This window comes from Pelobates fuscus, chromosome 5 (assembly GCF_036172605.1).
Source record: "Pelobates fuscus isolate aPelFus1 chromosome 5, aPelFus1.pri, whole genome shotgun sequence".
In the NCBI taxonomy this organism is placed as follows: Eukaryota; Metazoa; Chordata; class Amphibia; order Anura; family Pelobatidae; genus Pelobates; species Pelobates fuscus.
In genome coordinates, this window is record NC_086321.1 from 107,106,468 (window position 1) to 107,124,733 (window position 18,266).

General features: G+C 38.8%; 1 protein-coding gene across 2 annotated transcripts in view; it reads left to right on the forward strand.

Annotated features, from left to right (window-relative positions):
* Window positions 1-12,864, forward strand: part of SRFBP1 (serum response factor binding protein 1) — a 73,956-nt gene extending 61,092 nt beyond the window's left edge. For both annotated transcript variants that reach the window (XM_063456938.1, XM_063456939.1), the window contains exons 5-8: window positions 6,012-6,093; window positions 8,275-9,181; window positions 10,392-10,429; window positions 11,955-12,864. In XM_063456938.1, coding sequence (XP_063313008.1) covers window positions 6,012-6,093; window positions 8,275-9,181; window positions 10,392-10,429; window positions 11,955-12,142 — 1,215 coding nt within the window. In that variant the 3' untranslated portion in view covers window positions 12,143-12,864. The remainder of the gene's footprint in view (window positions 1-6,011; window positions 6,094-8,274; window positions 9,182-10,391; window positions 10,430-11,954) is intronic.
* Window positions 12,865-18,266: the final 5,402 nt, after the last annotated feature.

The following is an 18,266-nucleotide window of genomic DNA, read 5'->3' on the forward strand; positions in this document are numbered from 1 at the left end:
AGCAGACTGCTAACCCTGGAAAACTTGTGTCCACCTTTCTGCATTTAAGGGCATCACCAGCCCCGAACTCCTGTGTGTTCCTACTCCATGATGACTAAAAGGTAACCTGACCAGGGCCTCTAGGCCTTCTCAGTGCTTGTGAAACATCTGACGGAGAGGCTTGCAAGCATAGGTTCAACTCCCTCCAGTGGGCCGTGCAGGGAAGCAGTGGCGAGTTGATAAGGTGTTTTATGGTGGTGTTGTGCTGCAGTACACTCTGTCTGGTGAGGTAGGTCAGTCGGCGGGGTGGATGCGCCCCCTATATGGGGCCAGGACCCAGTGCTGGATCGGTGAGCTGCCACTTCAGTCACAATCTTCGGATTAGCAGGTGAATCATGGATCTATGCCTCAAGTGCCTCCAGAATTCTTGGCAGATTTCATCAAACCGAGCTTCAAAACACTATCCAGGTTTGGATCTCTGGACCCCCTCGAGACTGTGGAGGCCGTGGCTTGGCGGTCATTTTGGGCTCGGCATGCGGTCTATGTTCCAGTGGAGGATTTATATGCTGTAGATATGTGGATTTCCCCACGGGACCGGGATAACCCCCAGCGGTCCGGAGGTGGGGGGGGATGCAGGACTTCAGGTGAGTTTCTGCTCGTAGTGTTCCTCATGTCAGGATATCGGTCATTAAGCCGCCTTCCACGCTAGGCCGCATTTGTGGAGTGTGGTATATCTTGGCAGAAGTTCAGGAAACAGGTTTTCACAGGCCCCCACTCAATGCAGCAATTAGCTATTGTTGTGCAGAGCTGCAAAAATCATGATAATGACCAGTAATAGCCAAGATTAGGCTCAGTTGTACCAGAGTTCACTGAAAACACATCTGGTTAGCTCTACTGTCAGCCTCCCTCCCCCGGATTAATGTCAGTTTTTATGTAACTAGGATAATGGTTTAAAAGAAGCATACTGGTCATAAAAAGCTGTTGGGACATAAGCATATATCAGTGCATAACAATATATAAGGTTCTTGGATATACATATTGACCAAATATTGGATAATATTGTATGGATTGCCTGATGTACCTAAATGTGATGTGTTGCATATGTACGGATTACATTATGATACTGTGACAATGACTTGAGAAGAGAAGAACATTGAAATGTTTGTATCTTAATGTTTTTGAGTAAATGTTTGTGTATTTTATTGTTTGCATAATTAATGTAATGGATGTTTAAATGGACATTCCTGATGTTGACCCATTGTTATTTTGATGTACTTCACGCAAAAATACAATAACAAATTAAAATGATTACGAGGCACTGAAAGTCACATTAAAGTTCATATTAAATTGGCTGCAAACTAATTATTCATAGATTTATTCAAACATTGAGCTTTTGGAGTTCTATTGGATAATACCATGTTGGGATTCTTGAGTATCTCGAGTGCTCCTGGCTACATCTAATGTGCTCAGCATTTTCATTATTTGTAAAACTTGGCTCCTATGCTCCGGAGGCCAATGGAAATGAGTGTGCAACAACTTCATTGGGACTTCAGGAGCTTAGCTGTAGTGAAACGTGTTGCTTCCCAACCATTGAAATTTAGGTAGTTGACAGTGTATTTTACATAGACATTGGTTAGGTCATATCTTTAATGGAGATTTGAACTGAATGGATTTTAGTAAATATCACAGTGAGAATTCTTATGTGAGAAACCACCTATTGCTTTGTGACAGTAAAGTGGTGCTTTTAGAGTCTGTCTTTCCATTACAAAGTATTCTTTGCTTTTTAACGTACTTCTCATATGAAAAAAAAGGGATCTGGTGGTAACCACAGTTATCCTTGTTTAAACTTCACATTTTTATGTTTACCATAGAAGGTTCCCTGCTAGCTGCGGTTTTCGTTCTTCATAAGTTACTTCCATTTCAGACAACCACATGAAAAAGCTAACACTCATGGAGCAGTACAAACTTTTTTTTTTTCTGTCCAGCTGAGTTTGTAAAACTGGCCTCTTTAGTAGAAACAGATTGTCTACCATGCAGGCTTGAATCTGAAGTATCGGCAGAGTGAGTGGGGAAGCTAGCTTAACATAAAATATTTCCTACAGATGATCATCTGAATGGCTGAGGAAGCAATTTAACAGAATGTGGAAATATATACTACTGAAGGTCAAGGTACATCTAATTACCTGTCGCTTATGAATCATGAATAAATAGACGAATAGTGTATTGTAAATTAATAACGAATACGGTAGTTCTGGTGACAAATAAACCATAAGATCAAAGGTTTGTTGGTTTATGCATGTATTCAACAACACACTGTAGCTTTCATATTTGATGATACTGTAGGGTTAAAGGAACACTTCAGGCATAAACACAACATAAGTGCATTTGATATGCCTTGATCTCACAGTCATGCTGTTTAGTTTTTTTTCCCACTTTAAAACTCCTTTAGATGTTCTTTAAATAAACAAAAGGGGTGGAGGGGGGTATTATAGCTTTTACAGCCAATCTTTCATATTTTACAAGACATCTTCTTTATTGTAAGTAGTTATACACTCTGTGTTCAGTCAATGAGAGATCAGTGTGAGCGGAGCTTCTAGCATGTATTGGCCCAATATCTAATCATTATTGCTAGTGCACAAGTGTGGTGATTGCTGTGCTGCACCAAACAGCATCTCATCCTAGAGATGTGTTTAATCAGTGCATCTATATAAGGGAACATTCAGTGTTACCATGCTAAGCGAGGATACATTGAATGTTGGTCTGTCAAAGATCACATGACCACCACTCAAAGCCACTCTAGTGGCAGTCTGAGACACAGCCTTTAGAGGTGGTCATAAGAGGCGATGTAAACACTGCCTTTTCCCAGACAGGCTCTATACCCTAGAACCACTACATTACGCTTTAGTGTTTCTGGTGCTTAGTGTCCCTTTAAGTTGTGTTGGTGCCTTTAAGGTCCCTTCATTGAGTAAGATTGGTAGGAATTACACTCCCAGGTATCAGCAATAAATCTAATTTTTATTTATATATATATATATATATATATATATATATTTATTATTTTTTTTATGTAAAAAAAAATGGTATTCAGTCATGATATGACCTTATCATGCTTAGCCTCTCAGTAGGATACTGTACAAATGAAGTCCATCCTGCTTGTGTAATTTGTGTACTGCATCTCTCTTATTGATTGTCTCCCCAATAAGGAAGCAATGAATATATGCAATATACATGGATATGCATACATATGAGACAGAAGAGGGGTTTTTCTCTTCATAGCGTTATTCTATGGTTTCATTTTTATCAAATTAACAAAAAGCTCCCCTCTTAATATTACCTTTACATGCCATGACATGTTAGTTTCAGTATTCCATTACCACTGTGTTGATCAAAAATTGTTTATTTTTATAATTTATCAATGTACTCTCAAGCATAGCACAAAATCCTGTTATTGTGCAGCAACGTTGGAAGGCATTCCTTCATGTTTATTTACAGAGATGGAGAAATGTGTGGAATAGATTTCTAAGGCAGGGCAAGCAGGAGGCTGGACTGCAACATAAAAGCATCATTTGTGTTTTTGGAATAGAACATAGGGGTGGCATTGTCCGAGTATTTTCATATTACCAAGCTTAACTAAATAGAAAAGTATTTAGTGAAAATAAAATTATTACAGGGAGGGAACCTTGTGACATAATAAACTTGGGTATTAATGTTTCAATGTGTGTGACTTGAACCTTTATTCAGAGTAGAGGGTAACCCTTGTTTAAATGGTTGTATGCTGATTTTGTCACACAATGTGCTTGTCATACTGAACAGTTTATGAAAAGTATTAAACTGGTGAATTTTCCATTTTGTGAATTTTCTACTAACATAACGAACTGACGGAAGCTGAGGAAAATCACGCTGTTTAAAAACAATTTTGAAATATTTTAACTACACTTATTGATAAGCAATGCAATATATTGTTACATAATGTTTACTGCATAATGCACCCACTCCCACCACTCTACTTTAATGCACTTCCTGCCCTCCCCCCAATTTAATACACTGCCCCTTCCCTCCCCCAATTTAATACACTGCTCTCCTCCCAATGTAACACACTTTCCTTTAATCTAATACACTGCCCCATCCCTCCCCCAATTTAATACACTGCTCTCCCCACAATGAAACACATTTCCCCCTAATCTAATACACTGCATCTCTTCCCCCCACTCTAATTTGATACACTGCCCCCCCTCAACTCTAATACACTGCCCCTTAATCTAAGACACTGCATCCCCTCCCTCCACTCTAATTGAATACATTGCCTCCTCCTTCCCCTATTAAAAAGCACTGCCCTCTCTCCCCCAAATTAATACACTGCCCCCTACCTCAAATTAATACACTGCCCCTCCCCCCTCCCTCAAATTAATACACTGCCCTCCCCCCAATTTAACACAATGCTCCCCCTCCCACCACTCTAATACACTGCCCCACTCCTTCCCCCAAATTAATACACTGCTCCTCTCCCTCCCCCAAATTAATTCACTGCCCTCCCCCCAATTTAACACAATGCTGCCCCACTCCTTCCCCCAAATTAATACACTGCTGCCCCACTCCTTCACCCAAATTAATACACTCCTTTCCCCTCCCCAAACTCCCCTCCCCAATGAAACACAGTACACAGAAAGGTCCCCCAAGCCCCTGTCCCCCTACCTTAAGATAAGTCACCCATCCTCCAGTTCCAGCTCTTCAAGAAGAGTTGTTGGCCTGCTCTGCAGACAGACTGCCACTCTGCCCTCTTGCAGCCGTGGGAGGGAATGCAATAATCAGTCGCACCCACAGCACAAAGTAGCCACAGGGCAGGCGAGCCGCAAATATAATCATTTTGGGCCGCAAGTCTGAAATGCTTGCCTTAAATGCTCAAATTGCGCAATACTGATGAATTCCCAGGGAGGAGAAAGCATTGAGCACATACAAGGCATATTTGGAGGCTGCTTGGAAATACTTTTTTGATACAGGTGGCCTGGTTTTACCCAAGCAACTGTATCTCCTGGGCATTTCTTGCACATACTGTGTACATTCTGCTTTCATTTTCTTTGGAATCTAAAATCTCCCGAAAAGGCAGCTGATCTGTCTCATTAAGGGGTAACGGCACGCTATAACCAGTGCTTTCATAAAACACTTCTTTTGTTTAGAGTAACACTTGCTGTCCAGTGATTTCCATTAATGTAGTCACTCACTGGAGGTGGAAGGAAGAAAGACTGACGGGAGGACATAGGCATCACAGTGTGAGTTTTGGAGGACATACATGCATCAGGCACCAATTAGGCTCACATTAGCCAGCCCGGAGCTGGCTAAAAACTCCCTAATGCAGCACCCAGAGTTACAACTCCAATAGCAGAGGGAATAAACCTTGTATGTGCAGCATTTTGCTATGAAACAGCCTCCAGGTACCATGACCATTCAAATCAGTGAAGTGGTCATTGTGCATGGAGTAATCCTTTAATACACTGATTGATGCACTTGGGTTCTAAACCTGCCATCTGCATTTTGCAACAGAAATGTAGATTCAGATTGGGCAAATTTTAGTATTGTCAATTCATTCACTTTTGATGAACATGGTGTCCATTTTATCCCTAATAGGCCATGTCTGCCCATTTACATATTGAGTCAATATCTCACGGCTTACTCTATGGTTATTTTTGATCCCAATTAAATGACAAATGCATGTTCATTGTGAAGGTACAATTCCAACTGTGTGTGATATCTTGATATTGTAAATTTATAAAGACCAGGAGATTTGTAAGCCCTTGAATTTGCGATGGGTAAGTAAACGTAGCAGGCAACTTGAGAATTGAGATAGATAGAGAGATAGAGATAGATAGATATATATATATATATATATATATATATATATATATATATATATAGAGTCTATACTATAGTCTGTACTTTCATTTTTTGGGCCAATATTTTCCCAACATTGCAATCATAACCTGTAACACTGCAGATTTATTTTACCTTTTAACAATGTATTTCTCTTTCTTTGTCAGCCAAACAGCACTGCTGAAACACGAGCCATTGCCAGGCTAGCAACACACCCATTACTGAAGCATAAAATTGCAGCTTTAAAAGGTGAGAACTGCCTGTCAGTCCGGCCGGGTACAGGAAACAAAAGCTCCTGTACCGCGGTCCGCTCCGCACGGCCACTCTACACTCAGTGGTGTATACACACTGACAAACACACAGACATCACTGACAGACACAGACTCACTGATGTGACATACACATATTCCCCAACAGACACACACCGGCAGAAAAGCACTAACAGTCTCACACACACGCTCAATGAGAAACACACTCATTAATTGTCAGACACACACACACGCACACTGACACACTCATTGCCAGACACACACTGATAGTCACACACATGCACACACATACTCACAGATACACATATACTCACAGACACTCACTAATTAATAATGTTTTTATAATTAAAAATATTCCACCCAGCTTCCCTACCTGGAGAGCTGGCGTGGGTCTGTCATTGGTGGTCCAGTGGGGCTGCAGTGAGGCGTGCGGCTGTTGTAGAATAAGAGGCGGCAAGGGAGCTCTGATCTCCCTTCTCTGCTACCTCGTGGGCTGTCTACTGATGCCGGGAGCCGGAATATGACGTCATATTCCGGCTCCCGCGGCATCAGCAAACCGTGAGGGAGCAAAGCAGGGAGATCCGAGTTCCCTCGCCGCCTCTGATTCTACCACAGCTGCACCCTGGTGGGTCCATAAAGTGGCCTGGTAGGAGGGAGCGCTTCCCTTCTGCTGGTCATTGGAATTTTGTGCCCCCAGAGCCGGTGCGCCTTCTTATGGTCGTGCCGGCACTGAGCCAAGTTCATAGTTACATGCAATAGCATAATGATATTTAAAAAGATAAGAATCCAAGGGTAACATTTTTTGCCTTTTTATTCTTCTGGCACTTGAATCCAAAATATCCTACAAATTATGCAATTCCAGCTGGTTTGCCTGTCAGATATTCCTGTTGAACCTTCCATATGTAGCATTGTGGATGATCATACCCTGTAAAATATAGTTAATTTTGGGTGATGCATTTTAAGTAACATATTACCATCCACATCTGCTCATATTTCACATCCTTAATGTTTTCTTTGGTTTAATGGTTTTGTCTTCTGACTGCCATAATCTTTGCACAACTTTCCAGTCACGTACTGATCTCCACAGGAAATTTTCTACACGTGGTTAGCTCCTGCTTTTAAAGTCTCCCTTCAATACTTTGCCTTCTAAGTTTACAGTCTTACTGTCATTTTACCTTAAAATATACAAATCTGTTTTGGATTACATTAATAGATACATGTTTCTTCTCCAGTGGTTTACTGATTTTACAGAGAACAAAATAAGGTTTTCCAAGAAACCTTTAACTGGGTTTCTAATTATCTGCATTATTTTATGCATGGTCCACAATGTTATGTAATTAAATAAGTAGCACAGTACGTTATAAAAACAGTATGTGTTTTCTTGTACTGGAAAGCAGAAGAGGTAAATGATGTATCTATAACATCGACACCATAATGTATCTATAACATCGACACCATGTAATATTTTAGTGCCTAAAAAGTATTTTTGGATATATTGGTATATATAGATTTTCACTTCATTATTATTTACATAAAATAATACATATAAGGAAATCTGGTTAATGGATACAGTGAAACGTTTATATGTTCTGTATATGATGACTGATATTATATTTTTTAGGTATGTTTGAGTTTTCCTAGTTAAAGGGGCACTTTAATTACCAAAACAATTTCAGGTTAAATCTGAAGTCGTTATGGTGCATGCAGTCTGTATGTGTAGCTTTTCGCTATGAAAACACCCCTCCAGGAGCATTAGCCAGCCTGGGTTATTTTCCACATATGTGATTTCAGTTACAGCGCTCTGATTGGCTGTCTGGGTGTATGAGGGAGGTTTAAAGGGTCATATTGATCTTCATAGGCTTTTTCTTGTTTTATTTGACCTTCAACAAACTGAATGATCGGTTGTCCAAATCATGCAATCGAAATACAGATGCATCGAACGAAGGCATGGAACTAATTCGGTTTGGCCCAGTAGGCTTGTTTTTTGTTTTCTTTTTTACAAAACTATTCGGACGAACCATATTATCAGCCCGTGCACAAGTATAATGTCCATTGGAGCATTAGACTATACAAGATGAGATATTACCTATTGTTTTCTTGAGCATTGTTTGATTTAGATTTATTTACTATACAGATTTTCTATTTTCATTTATTTTATTAGAGGCTATAAAGGCTTTTAAAGATGCAAGGCGGCATCTTCCAGAAGGGGAAACTGTAAAAAAACAAGATCACAACCTGCCTGAATCTGACCAGAACGAGGGCTCTAATGTAGAAGTAAAAAGTAACCAAGGAAAAGCAAAACCAAAAAGAAAAGCAGAAGAAACAAAGCAAGTAGAAACAAAGCAAGTAGAAACAAAGCAAGTAGAAACAAAGCAAGTAGAAACAAAGCAAGTAGAAACAAAGCAAGTAGAAACAAAGCAAGTAGAAGCAAAGCAAGTAGACGCAAAGCGAGTAGAAGCAAAGCGAGTAGACGCAAAGCGAGTAGACGCAAAGAAAGTAGATGCAAACCAAGAAGAAAAAAAGACCGATACCTTAAATGAACAAGAGTGCAAAAGAATATTTGCAGAACCTGACTACACTACTGAAAATGCATTAAATAATTCAGAAAGTCTACCGGCTCAAGAGAATATGACAGTACAGACAATACAAACTAACACAGAAGTCAAGTCTGCAGCAGTTGAAAGGATACCTGAAGCAGTAAAAAGTATATCTGACAAGAAAGTTTTGGCACAGAGTTCTAGCAGGGATTCTAGTGATATTGATGACTCAGACAAAGAATATTTTGATGATAGTACAGAAGAAAGGTTTTGCAAGCATTCCTCTGGTTTTGAAGACAGCGATAGTGACAGCGAAGATGACTTTTTTATTGGCAAAGTACGACAAACAAAGAGAAAGAAGTCAGATAAAATATGCTCAGAGGGAACAGAAAAAAAGAAACCTTCATCAAAACCTGCTACAAAAGATTCAGATATGAAACACGGGATTACTGCCCCTAAACCTGTAAAAATACAATCACTCTTCTGCAAATCATTATCAGACACCAAACAGAAGACTTCCTTCAAGAAAAGGTTAGTATTTAGATCATGCATTCCTTTTAACAATGAGATAATGAAAAAAGTCCTTTACTTGGACATTCTAGGCTGCAATTACAAAAGAGGTGGGAAAGCACATGTTTTAAAATAGTGACCATGTCCCCTGTACCGAGATGACCAAACTCCAAAAAGTGATAATAAAGAAAAGGAAAAAAAAAGTCCGGGTCCAAGTCTGAAATCCAGGAAATCTGCATGGATTTAAGACCTGTACCCAGGATTTTTTTTTCTCTTTATCACTCCATGTCAGGAATTGGCACATTCTCTTTAGTGTAATACAAAAGTAACATAGCTAAAAATAAAATAAAAAAAAAGACAAAACAATAGTTTTAACTGAGATATTAGAACCTGTCATTGCGTCCTAACTATACACGGTGTTAAAGCCATTAGGAATTATTGACACATCCTAGTGTTTGGTGACAGATATCATTATATACCTGGGCCTCCTCTCTGCTGGGGCCCCAGACTGACAGTGGAGTTGTATGCAGCACTAAAAGTGAGTCCCCATCGACTCCAGTGTAATAAGAATAGGGTTAAATACCTGCTCACACCAGAAAATTCCCTAATTTTTCGTGGCCCCAGACTAAAAGATGTGCTGTATGCTCTTCTTGAAAGTTTGCTGTGAGCATAGTTAAATACCTGCTCAAATCCCCTCCAGATGGGGCTCCTTTCTGTCCGCTAGGGACACATTTAGAGACTGACCAATAACCTGTATGCAGTTCCCAAAGTGAGCACTGCATGTAGCCATTTAATTGCATGCCACAATGATTCTAGGCTGCCAGCTCTTCAAGAAAGACCCCCAGGTTCTGAACAGACCCTGACAAGGTCTCCCTGCAGGCCCATTCCACACCACCACCAATTATGATTTGTTCCTGGGCTTTGATAGCTGCCCACCACCGATCACATTATGATCAGCAGAGGCAGCATGCTTTAGTTTTTGCAGGTTTGTAAAAATGTTGAGCGTAGCTTCTAGATATAGAACTAGTCCACTTCATATGTCTATATACTTTGGTCCTTACATACGCATCATGATTGTCAGTCATAAGCTATTCTTAGTGATATATTATCAGATTTAATTGTAATGTGTGTCTAATATGGGAATCTGCTATATGTTGAGGTACAAACTGAAATTCTCTTTTCTTTCTATTTTAATGAAAGCAGCTTACAATTTTATTCTTATAATTTTCAGGGAGACAAATTTTCCACCTGCAAAGGATAGAAAAACAAGTAAGTAATGTTTGTTTTCCTTGAAAGTAAGACATATGATAACACTTTTTCGAATTATGCCTTATAGCTTTTTAGTACTTTTCTACTCTATAAGTTAAAGTTGCAAAATAGATTAAGAAGTTTACATCGAAATTATAACAAAAACATACACTTTAATTCAACCTCTTTCCTCTACTTGGGTGATTTATTCCATTGTCGATGTCCTGCACTTAGTGGATGATTGGTGCTGGGCTATGCACTCTGCCCAAAGCTTATCTGTGTGTGAACATCTTTAAGAGAGCTTTAATTTACATTGTGACAGTCTGTCACACTATAACTTAGCAGGTGAGAAGGAAGTAAAACTCTATCATGGTACACTAGAGAAATCCCTTTTCTGATTGAAACCTTTTAGCAACAAAGTTAGGTTAAGAGTTAGTGTTGGGGTTCTGGTTAAAGTATTTAAAAATTAGGGAGTGATTTAGATATGAAATGTCCTGTCCTTGAGATGCTTTGTACTGTAAGTGCCATTTATTTTAAGCCAGTCATTTCCTGGTGATGGGAGTTGACAGTACATAACCTCTTTAAAGCGGATGTTCTCTAATAATAGTTGCTCCCTAACGATTAATACGGTACATACAAGCCCTATTAACACTGGTGCCACATGCCATTACAGCTACAAAAATGACAATACTATAAAACTCATAACATCATGTGAGATATACCAGGGTATCTTCTTTTGCAAATGGTTTAGATTTATGGAGTACAATTTGTTAGATGCTAATTAATTTACATTAAAAAAGTAAACCATCACAATGGACAGGACATTAATGAATACCACAAAGTTTGACTGAAAATGGTGAAAACAAATGGCCCAATGATGACACACTGTTTGAAATACCCCAAATGGGTCTTTCAAGGCACATGTAGTCCTTCCAGTCTGGAGAGGTATTACTAAAGCGGTAGTTCACATTCTGCAGTAGCAATATCAATTTTAGCCCTGTTTGAACATCATTTGTTGACTGGGATGTTAAGTATCATAACCAGTACAGCCTCTCTACGTGGGGACATGAGGATGGGAACATTTTAATTTCAAATTATTCATCACAAATAATGTTTATACATCTGCGCAGGGTTTTGCTTTGACAAATAATCGTTAGCCCTTTCTGTGGTACCAAATTAACATAGCCTCGCTTGTGCCAGAAATCCTCTGTTATTTGGTTTTAGGTTCTCTGCTCTGTTTTGTTTAGTGCAGGCTTCCTCAAACTCCGGCCCTCCAGATGTTGCTGAACTACAACTCCCATGATTCTCAGCCTATCTATTTCATTCAAAGAATAATGGGAGTTGTAGTTCAGCAACATCTGGAGGGCCGGAGTTTAAGGAAGCCTGGTTTAGTTTTTTTGTGCAGCAAATTATTAAAATATTGACAAAACCCAAAGGGATTGCACTTAGTCTTGTCGCAAAGTAACAACTACAATAAGCTGACATGGTGTTTGTTCTTGAAGTTTCACTTTAAATACATAACTAACTTTATTTATTGTCTTGTCAGTTGTTCCTCCATCAAACAAACTAATATGGCAATCACAGCCTAGCAGAGGTCCAGCTATGAAGCCCAAGAGTAAACCTCAAGAATCACAACAATCGCTACACCCCTCCTGGGAAGCCAGTCGTAGGCGCAAAGAACAGCAGTCTCAAATTACAGCATTCCAAGGAAAAAAGATAATATTTGATGATTAGTTTAGTTTTATATGTTGAGGTCACTGTGCAGCATATTTAAGTTAAATGTCCTTTACAAGCATATGCTCATTCCAAGATCTTATAATAAAAACATTGTGTGCTCTGTTTGCATTGCGTTTGCATTTTAACATTTGTTTCGATATAGATAAGAATCAGAAATCCAAACATTATGCAGGCTGCAAGCTGCCATGTCTGTAATGCACCCATTGAAACATCAAAATAATACAGATATTCCGGATGTCTCTCAACACAGACCTCTTAGAATAAGATTGTGTTGGGACACCAGGAGATAAAGGTTTCATTTTAAAATGAAACTCCAATCGTGGAAATGTTTGAAAAGTATGTTATGTAATTTGATTTTAGAGGAGGACAAATTTTATATATTTAAATGTAATGTGATGAGTAATATTATTACAATGTTGTATGTTACATGTCAAACTTAATTCTGCATTGGAAATAAAATTCCTGAAATTTATGTCTTGGCTTTGGCCAGAAAACTTAACTAAAAGAAAAGAAAAATCTGATTAAATTAATTAAACACTGAAAGTAAGTGGCATATCTTTAGGGGAAGTTATGTACTTGGAATAACAACTGTAGAACATGTATGAGACAGAGATGGGTATTTTTCTAAACCCCTACATACTTATTAGCCCTTAATAGGGAACACATGGGCTGGGCGGCCGCATTGTAACATGGCTGTGTGATACGAAAGCAAATACACAAAAATAAGTCCTGCGCTCAGACTTCCACTACTCCTGGGGGGGCAGCATTGACTATAGTACACATCAGCCCCAATACATACAATAAAATCCAAAGAACTACCCCAAATACCAATGCATGTAGGTATTTTGTTTTACTCCAATGGCCACTAGGAGTAAGCCCACTGCGTCAAGGAAAACCTAGGTGGGTCCTACACTAACAATTCACATTACTTCCTCAGCTTCAGGCAAAACAAATCTGAGACAGAGGGGTATATTTCTAAACCCCTATATACTTATTAACCCTTCAGAGGTTTTCTTTTTTTAATATTTGTATATATATATATATATATATATATATATGTATATATGTATATGTATATATGTGTGTGTGTGTATATATGTATATATGTATATATATATATATATATATATATATATATATATATATATATATATATATATATATATATATATAGTGTGTGTATGTGTATATATACATACACACACACTTTTTAAACCATCAGCCAGGATAGTGTGGATAAAAAAAAAAAAAAAAAAAACAGTCTGAGTTGGACTCTGCTGCTATTCGATGTTCCCAGTTAACATATGCAAATAAAAAGTCTGTTTATACAGTTGTGCTCAAAGGTTTGCATACCCTGGCAGAAATTGTGAACTTTTGGCATTGATTTTGAAAATGACTGATCATGCTAATTTTTTTTATTTTATTGAAGGATAGTGTAATACCATCTCTTCTGTGAAGCATGGTAGTAGCTCAATGATGTTTTGGGGTGTCTGAGCTCTAAAGAGACGGGGAGTCTTGTGACACTTGATGGCAAGATGAATGCAGCATGTTATTAGAAAATACTGGCAGACAATTTGCATTGATCTGCATGAAAGCTGTGCACGGGACACTTTTGGACTTTCCAGCTTGACAATGACCCTAAGCACAAGACCAAGTTGACCCTCCAGTGGTTACAGCAGAAAAAGGTGACGGTTCAGGAGTGGCCATCACCGTCTCCTGACCTTAATATCATCGAGCCAGTCCAGGGTAGATCTCCCACGTGCAGTTTATGCAAGACGACCAAAGACTTTGCATGACCCGGAGGCATTTTGCCAAGTCGAATGAGCAGCTATAACACCTGCAAGAATTATCATAGACAACTGTTACGACAACTGTCATTGATGCCAAAGGGTGCAATGCACAGTATTAAGAACTTTTGAACCGGGGTCATTTCACTTTTTCTCTTTGTTGACATGTTTTTTTGATTATGCGATTCTGTTATAACCTACAATTGAATATGAATCCCATAAGAAATAAAAGAAATGTGTTTTGCATGCTTACTCATGTTAAAAATGGTACATATATTTCCATTTCTCCAAGGGTATGCAAACTTTTGAGCACAACTGTATATTCTCCATTAGTTTTCTACAAGGAAGCATGCTGAATGACATCAGTGAATACAAAGAGAAATATATGTACCAGAGAATGTATATGTACTCTGCACACACAAGAGTGGAAAATATATTAAACTAATGTCAGGGGACCACAAGAAACACAGAGGAAAATATGTAAATAAAGCCGTGGACTGTAGCAGTGACAAAGGGGCACAAACTGGACAGGTGACCACAAGAGGGGCAGACGGAAAGACATAACAAATATGGAATGGATTGGAAGAGTGACAGGATGAAGGAGTCCTAAAATAGAGCAAAAAAAAGTCCTAAGAGAAGGAGAAAATTAACAAGTCTGTTTAATTCTTTATTGGTCACTTTGAGCTCATTAAGCAGGTGACATGGAAACATAGAATGTGACGGCAGATAAGAACCATTCAGCCCAATTTTTTAAATACTTTCATTAGTCCCTGGCTTTATCTTATAGTTAGGATAGCCTTATGCCTATCCCATGTATGCTTAAACTCCTTTACTGTGTTAACCTCTACCACTTCAGCTGGAAGGTTATTCCATGCATCCACTACCCCCTCAGTAAAGTAATACTTCCTGATATTATTTTTAAACCTTTGCCCCTCTAATTTAAGACTATGTCCTCTTGTGACAATAAAATATAACTAAATGAAAATGGTAAACCTAGCAAATTTTATTATATCGGGTCACCTTTTTAAGTATTTTCATTTGTGAAAATTAACATGTCTGAATGGAAATAAAACAAATGTTTTTTATGGTTATTTAGGAAATAAAACTATAGGAACATACTCTTGTTAAATGTGTTTTGCTTGCCTAATTTTAGTAATCCTGTTTAATGCAGATTGTTCTTTTCCTTTTGAAGTTTAGCTGATGAGCTAAGTTTAGCAAATGAGCATATCAATTAATCTATACAGGTGGATGGGGGCGGATAACGCCCTTGAATTCAGAGTGATGCTAGGAAAAGGTAAGTATTCAAATTATCATTAAATAATGATACTTGTTTTCCTGGCACTATAGTGCCCTGAGGGTGCCCCCACCCTCAGGGTCCCCCTCCTGCCGGGCTCTAGGGGCTGGAAGGGGTTAAATTTACCTCTTTCTCCAGTGCCGGGCGGGGGACTCTCCGCCTCCTCGGCTGAATGCGCATGCGCGGCAAGAGCCGCGTGCGCATTCAGCCAGTCTCATAGGAGAGCATTCACCATGCTTTCCTATGGACGCTGGCGGCACACAAGCGCCTCTAGCGGCTGTCAACGAGACAGCCACTAGAGGCTGGATTAACCCTAATATAAACATAGCAGTTTCTGTGAAACTGCTATGTTTATAGAAAAAAGGGTTAACGCTAGCTGGACCTGGCACCCAGACCACTTCATTAAGCTGAAGTGGTCTGGGTGCCTATAGTGGTCCTTTAAGCAATTAAATTAGTTTTTATAAAAGTATTGTAATGATATATTCCATGCTTAAGTAGGTCTTGCTTGAGGTGAGCCGGTCATGACATGTTCAGAAAAAGAAAAAGAAAAAAATATTTAAGATAGAATAGTTCATGTGCTGCATGTATACCTTTAGTAGCTGTGCCCTGGGAAAGTTGACAACGATGAATGACTGAAAAGAATGCGATTGCTGCACTGGAAACTACGTTACTAAAATTGCCACGTAGAAAAGGGAACGAATGTTGACTGGCAAACTGCAATTAAACTGTGAAACTGCTCAGCTTTTTTTTTTTTCTCCTCTCTTTAAATTCCACTACACAGGGCATAATCAGCATAACTAAATATCCAGATTACTGTATTCTTCATGTATGTATTATAACCATCTATAAGTCACTGTTGTGATATAGCAAACCCTATTCTTTCTTTTGTCTGTTTGCTAGTAAATCAGCACATTTAATTTGTTACCACAAATAAAAATATTTGGCAATTTAGCTGTGACAACTAATGTCACTTGACAGTCCCCACATTGTCACCCAAATCAGATGGCTGCTGCTCTACTGTCTGCAGTCAGCAAAAAGCACTCATGCACTCTCCCCAGACTGTATCAGAAAGAGATAATTCTCTCATGAATCTCTTGACCTTTAGGAATAATACATCATAAATTGTTGTCTGGGACAGTGATGCTGAATGGTCTGCATCCACTTCAGTATATTAATTCACCGGGATCCTATAAATCGCCTTATAGCAAATTTCTCATTAGCAAACAAAAAAAAAAATATATATATATAAGCGTGAATAGTTCTACATTTGGCAAAATTTGAATCTTTCTACTCCTTAGGGGAAATGAGCAAAAAAGTAAAAACAATTTTTTATTAATAACATGAAAATATTTAGTTAGGAAGTCTTTATTTACCTTGCGTTACCTTCAAAGTACTTTCTGAGGTTTTGATGTTAGTCCCTACTTCTAACAAGGTGAGGCTATTTATGTAAAAGTAAAAATGAGATTTCAGCATTTGCAGAAGAGGTCTTTTTGTTTTTCCTTAAATAAGAATGTTTTATTATTAGTGTTTTAGAGTTGTAGGTTCAGTTGGGGAAAAAAACTGAAATAATCCGTTTTGGGGATTAAAAAAAAAAAGGCCAACATTAGAATTACAATTGCAAAAAAATAAGTCCTGCGCTCACTCCCATCACTACTGGGCGGCAGCAATGACTACAGTACACATCAGCCCCAATATATAGTAAAAACCAAAGAAAAGCAAGTTACCTGTGCTCTCTCCTTAATCCCTATGTATTTTTACACAAATTGAGGTGTTAGTTACCTCCAATGGCCATGAGAAGAAGCCCACCTGCCAACGTCAAGGCAGACCCCCTTAGGTGGGTCCTAACTCTAACAATTCACCTTGGCAGAAAACATCTCTAATGAGACAGAAGGTTTTTTGTTTTTTTTGTTTTTTTTTAGCAGGTGGGCTTATCCTCTCATGGCGATTGGAGGTAACTTTTTTTCTTTGGTTTTTACTATATATTGGGGCTGATGTGTACTGTAGTCATTGCTGCCGCCCATTAGTGATGGGAGTGAGCGCAGGACTTATCTTTTTTCATTTGTATCCAGTGTTTGTATCACTCAGCCTTGTTACAATGCAGCCGCCCATCCCATGTGTTCCCTATTAAGGGTTAATAATATATAGGGGTGTATATAAAGAAATACCCCCTTCTGTCTCATTAGAGATGTTTTGCCAGAAGCTCAAGGATGCAAGGTGAATGGTTACAGTTAGGACCCACCTAAGGGGGTCTGCCTTGATGTTGGCAGATGGGCTTATCCTCTCATGGCCATTGGAGGTAAATAAAAACCTCCATTTGATTAAGGAGAGAGCGCAGGTAACTTGTTTTTCTTTGTTTTTTATTAGAATTACAATGACATTGGAATTACACGGTCTATCTATAGAAATACAGGTGATACTCAAAAAATTAGAATATCATACAAAAGTTCATTTATTTCAGTAATGCAACGTAAAAGGGGAAACTAATATATGAGATAGACGCATTACATGCAAAGCAAGATAGTTCAAGCCATGATTTGTCATAAGTGCGATGATTATGGCTTACAGCTCATGAAAACCCCAAATCCTCAATCTCAGTAAATTTGAATATTACATGCAATCAATAAAACAAGGCGTGTACCTAGAACAATATCGGACCTCTGAAAAGTATAAGCATGCATATGGACTTAGTATTTGGTTTGGAACCCTTTTGCAGCAATTACTGCCTCAATACGGCGTGGCATGGAAGCTATCAGCCTGGGGCACTGTTGAGGTGTTATGGAAGACCAGGTTGCTTCAATAGCAGCCTTCAGCTCTTCTGCATTGTTCGGTCTCATGTCTCTCATCTTTCTCTTGGCAATGCCCCATAGATTTTCTATAGGGTTCCGGTCAGGCGAGTTTGCTGGCCAATCAAGCACAATAATCCCACGGTCATTGAACCAGGCTTTGGTGCTTTTGGCAGTGTGGGCAGGTGCCAAGTACTGCTGGAAAATGAAGTCAGCATCCCCATAACGCTTGTCTAAGAAAGGAAGCATGAAGTGCT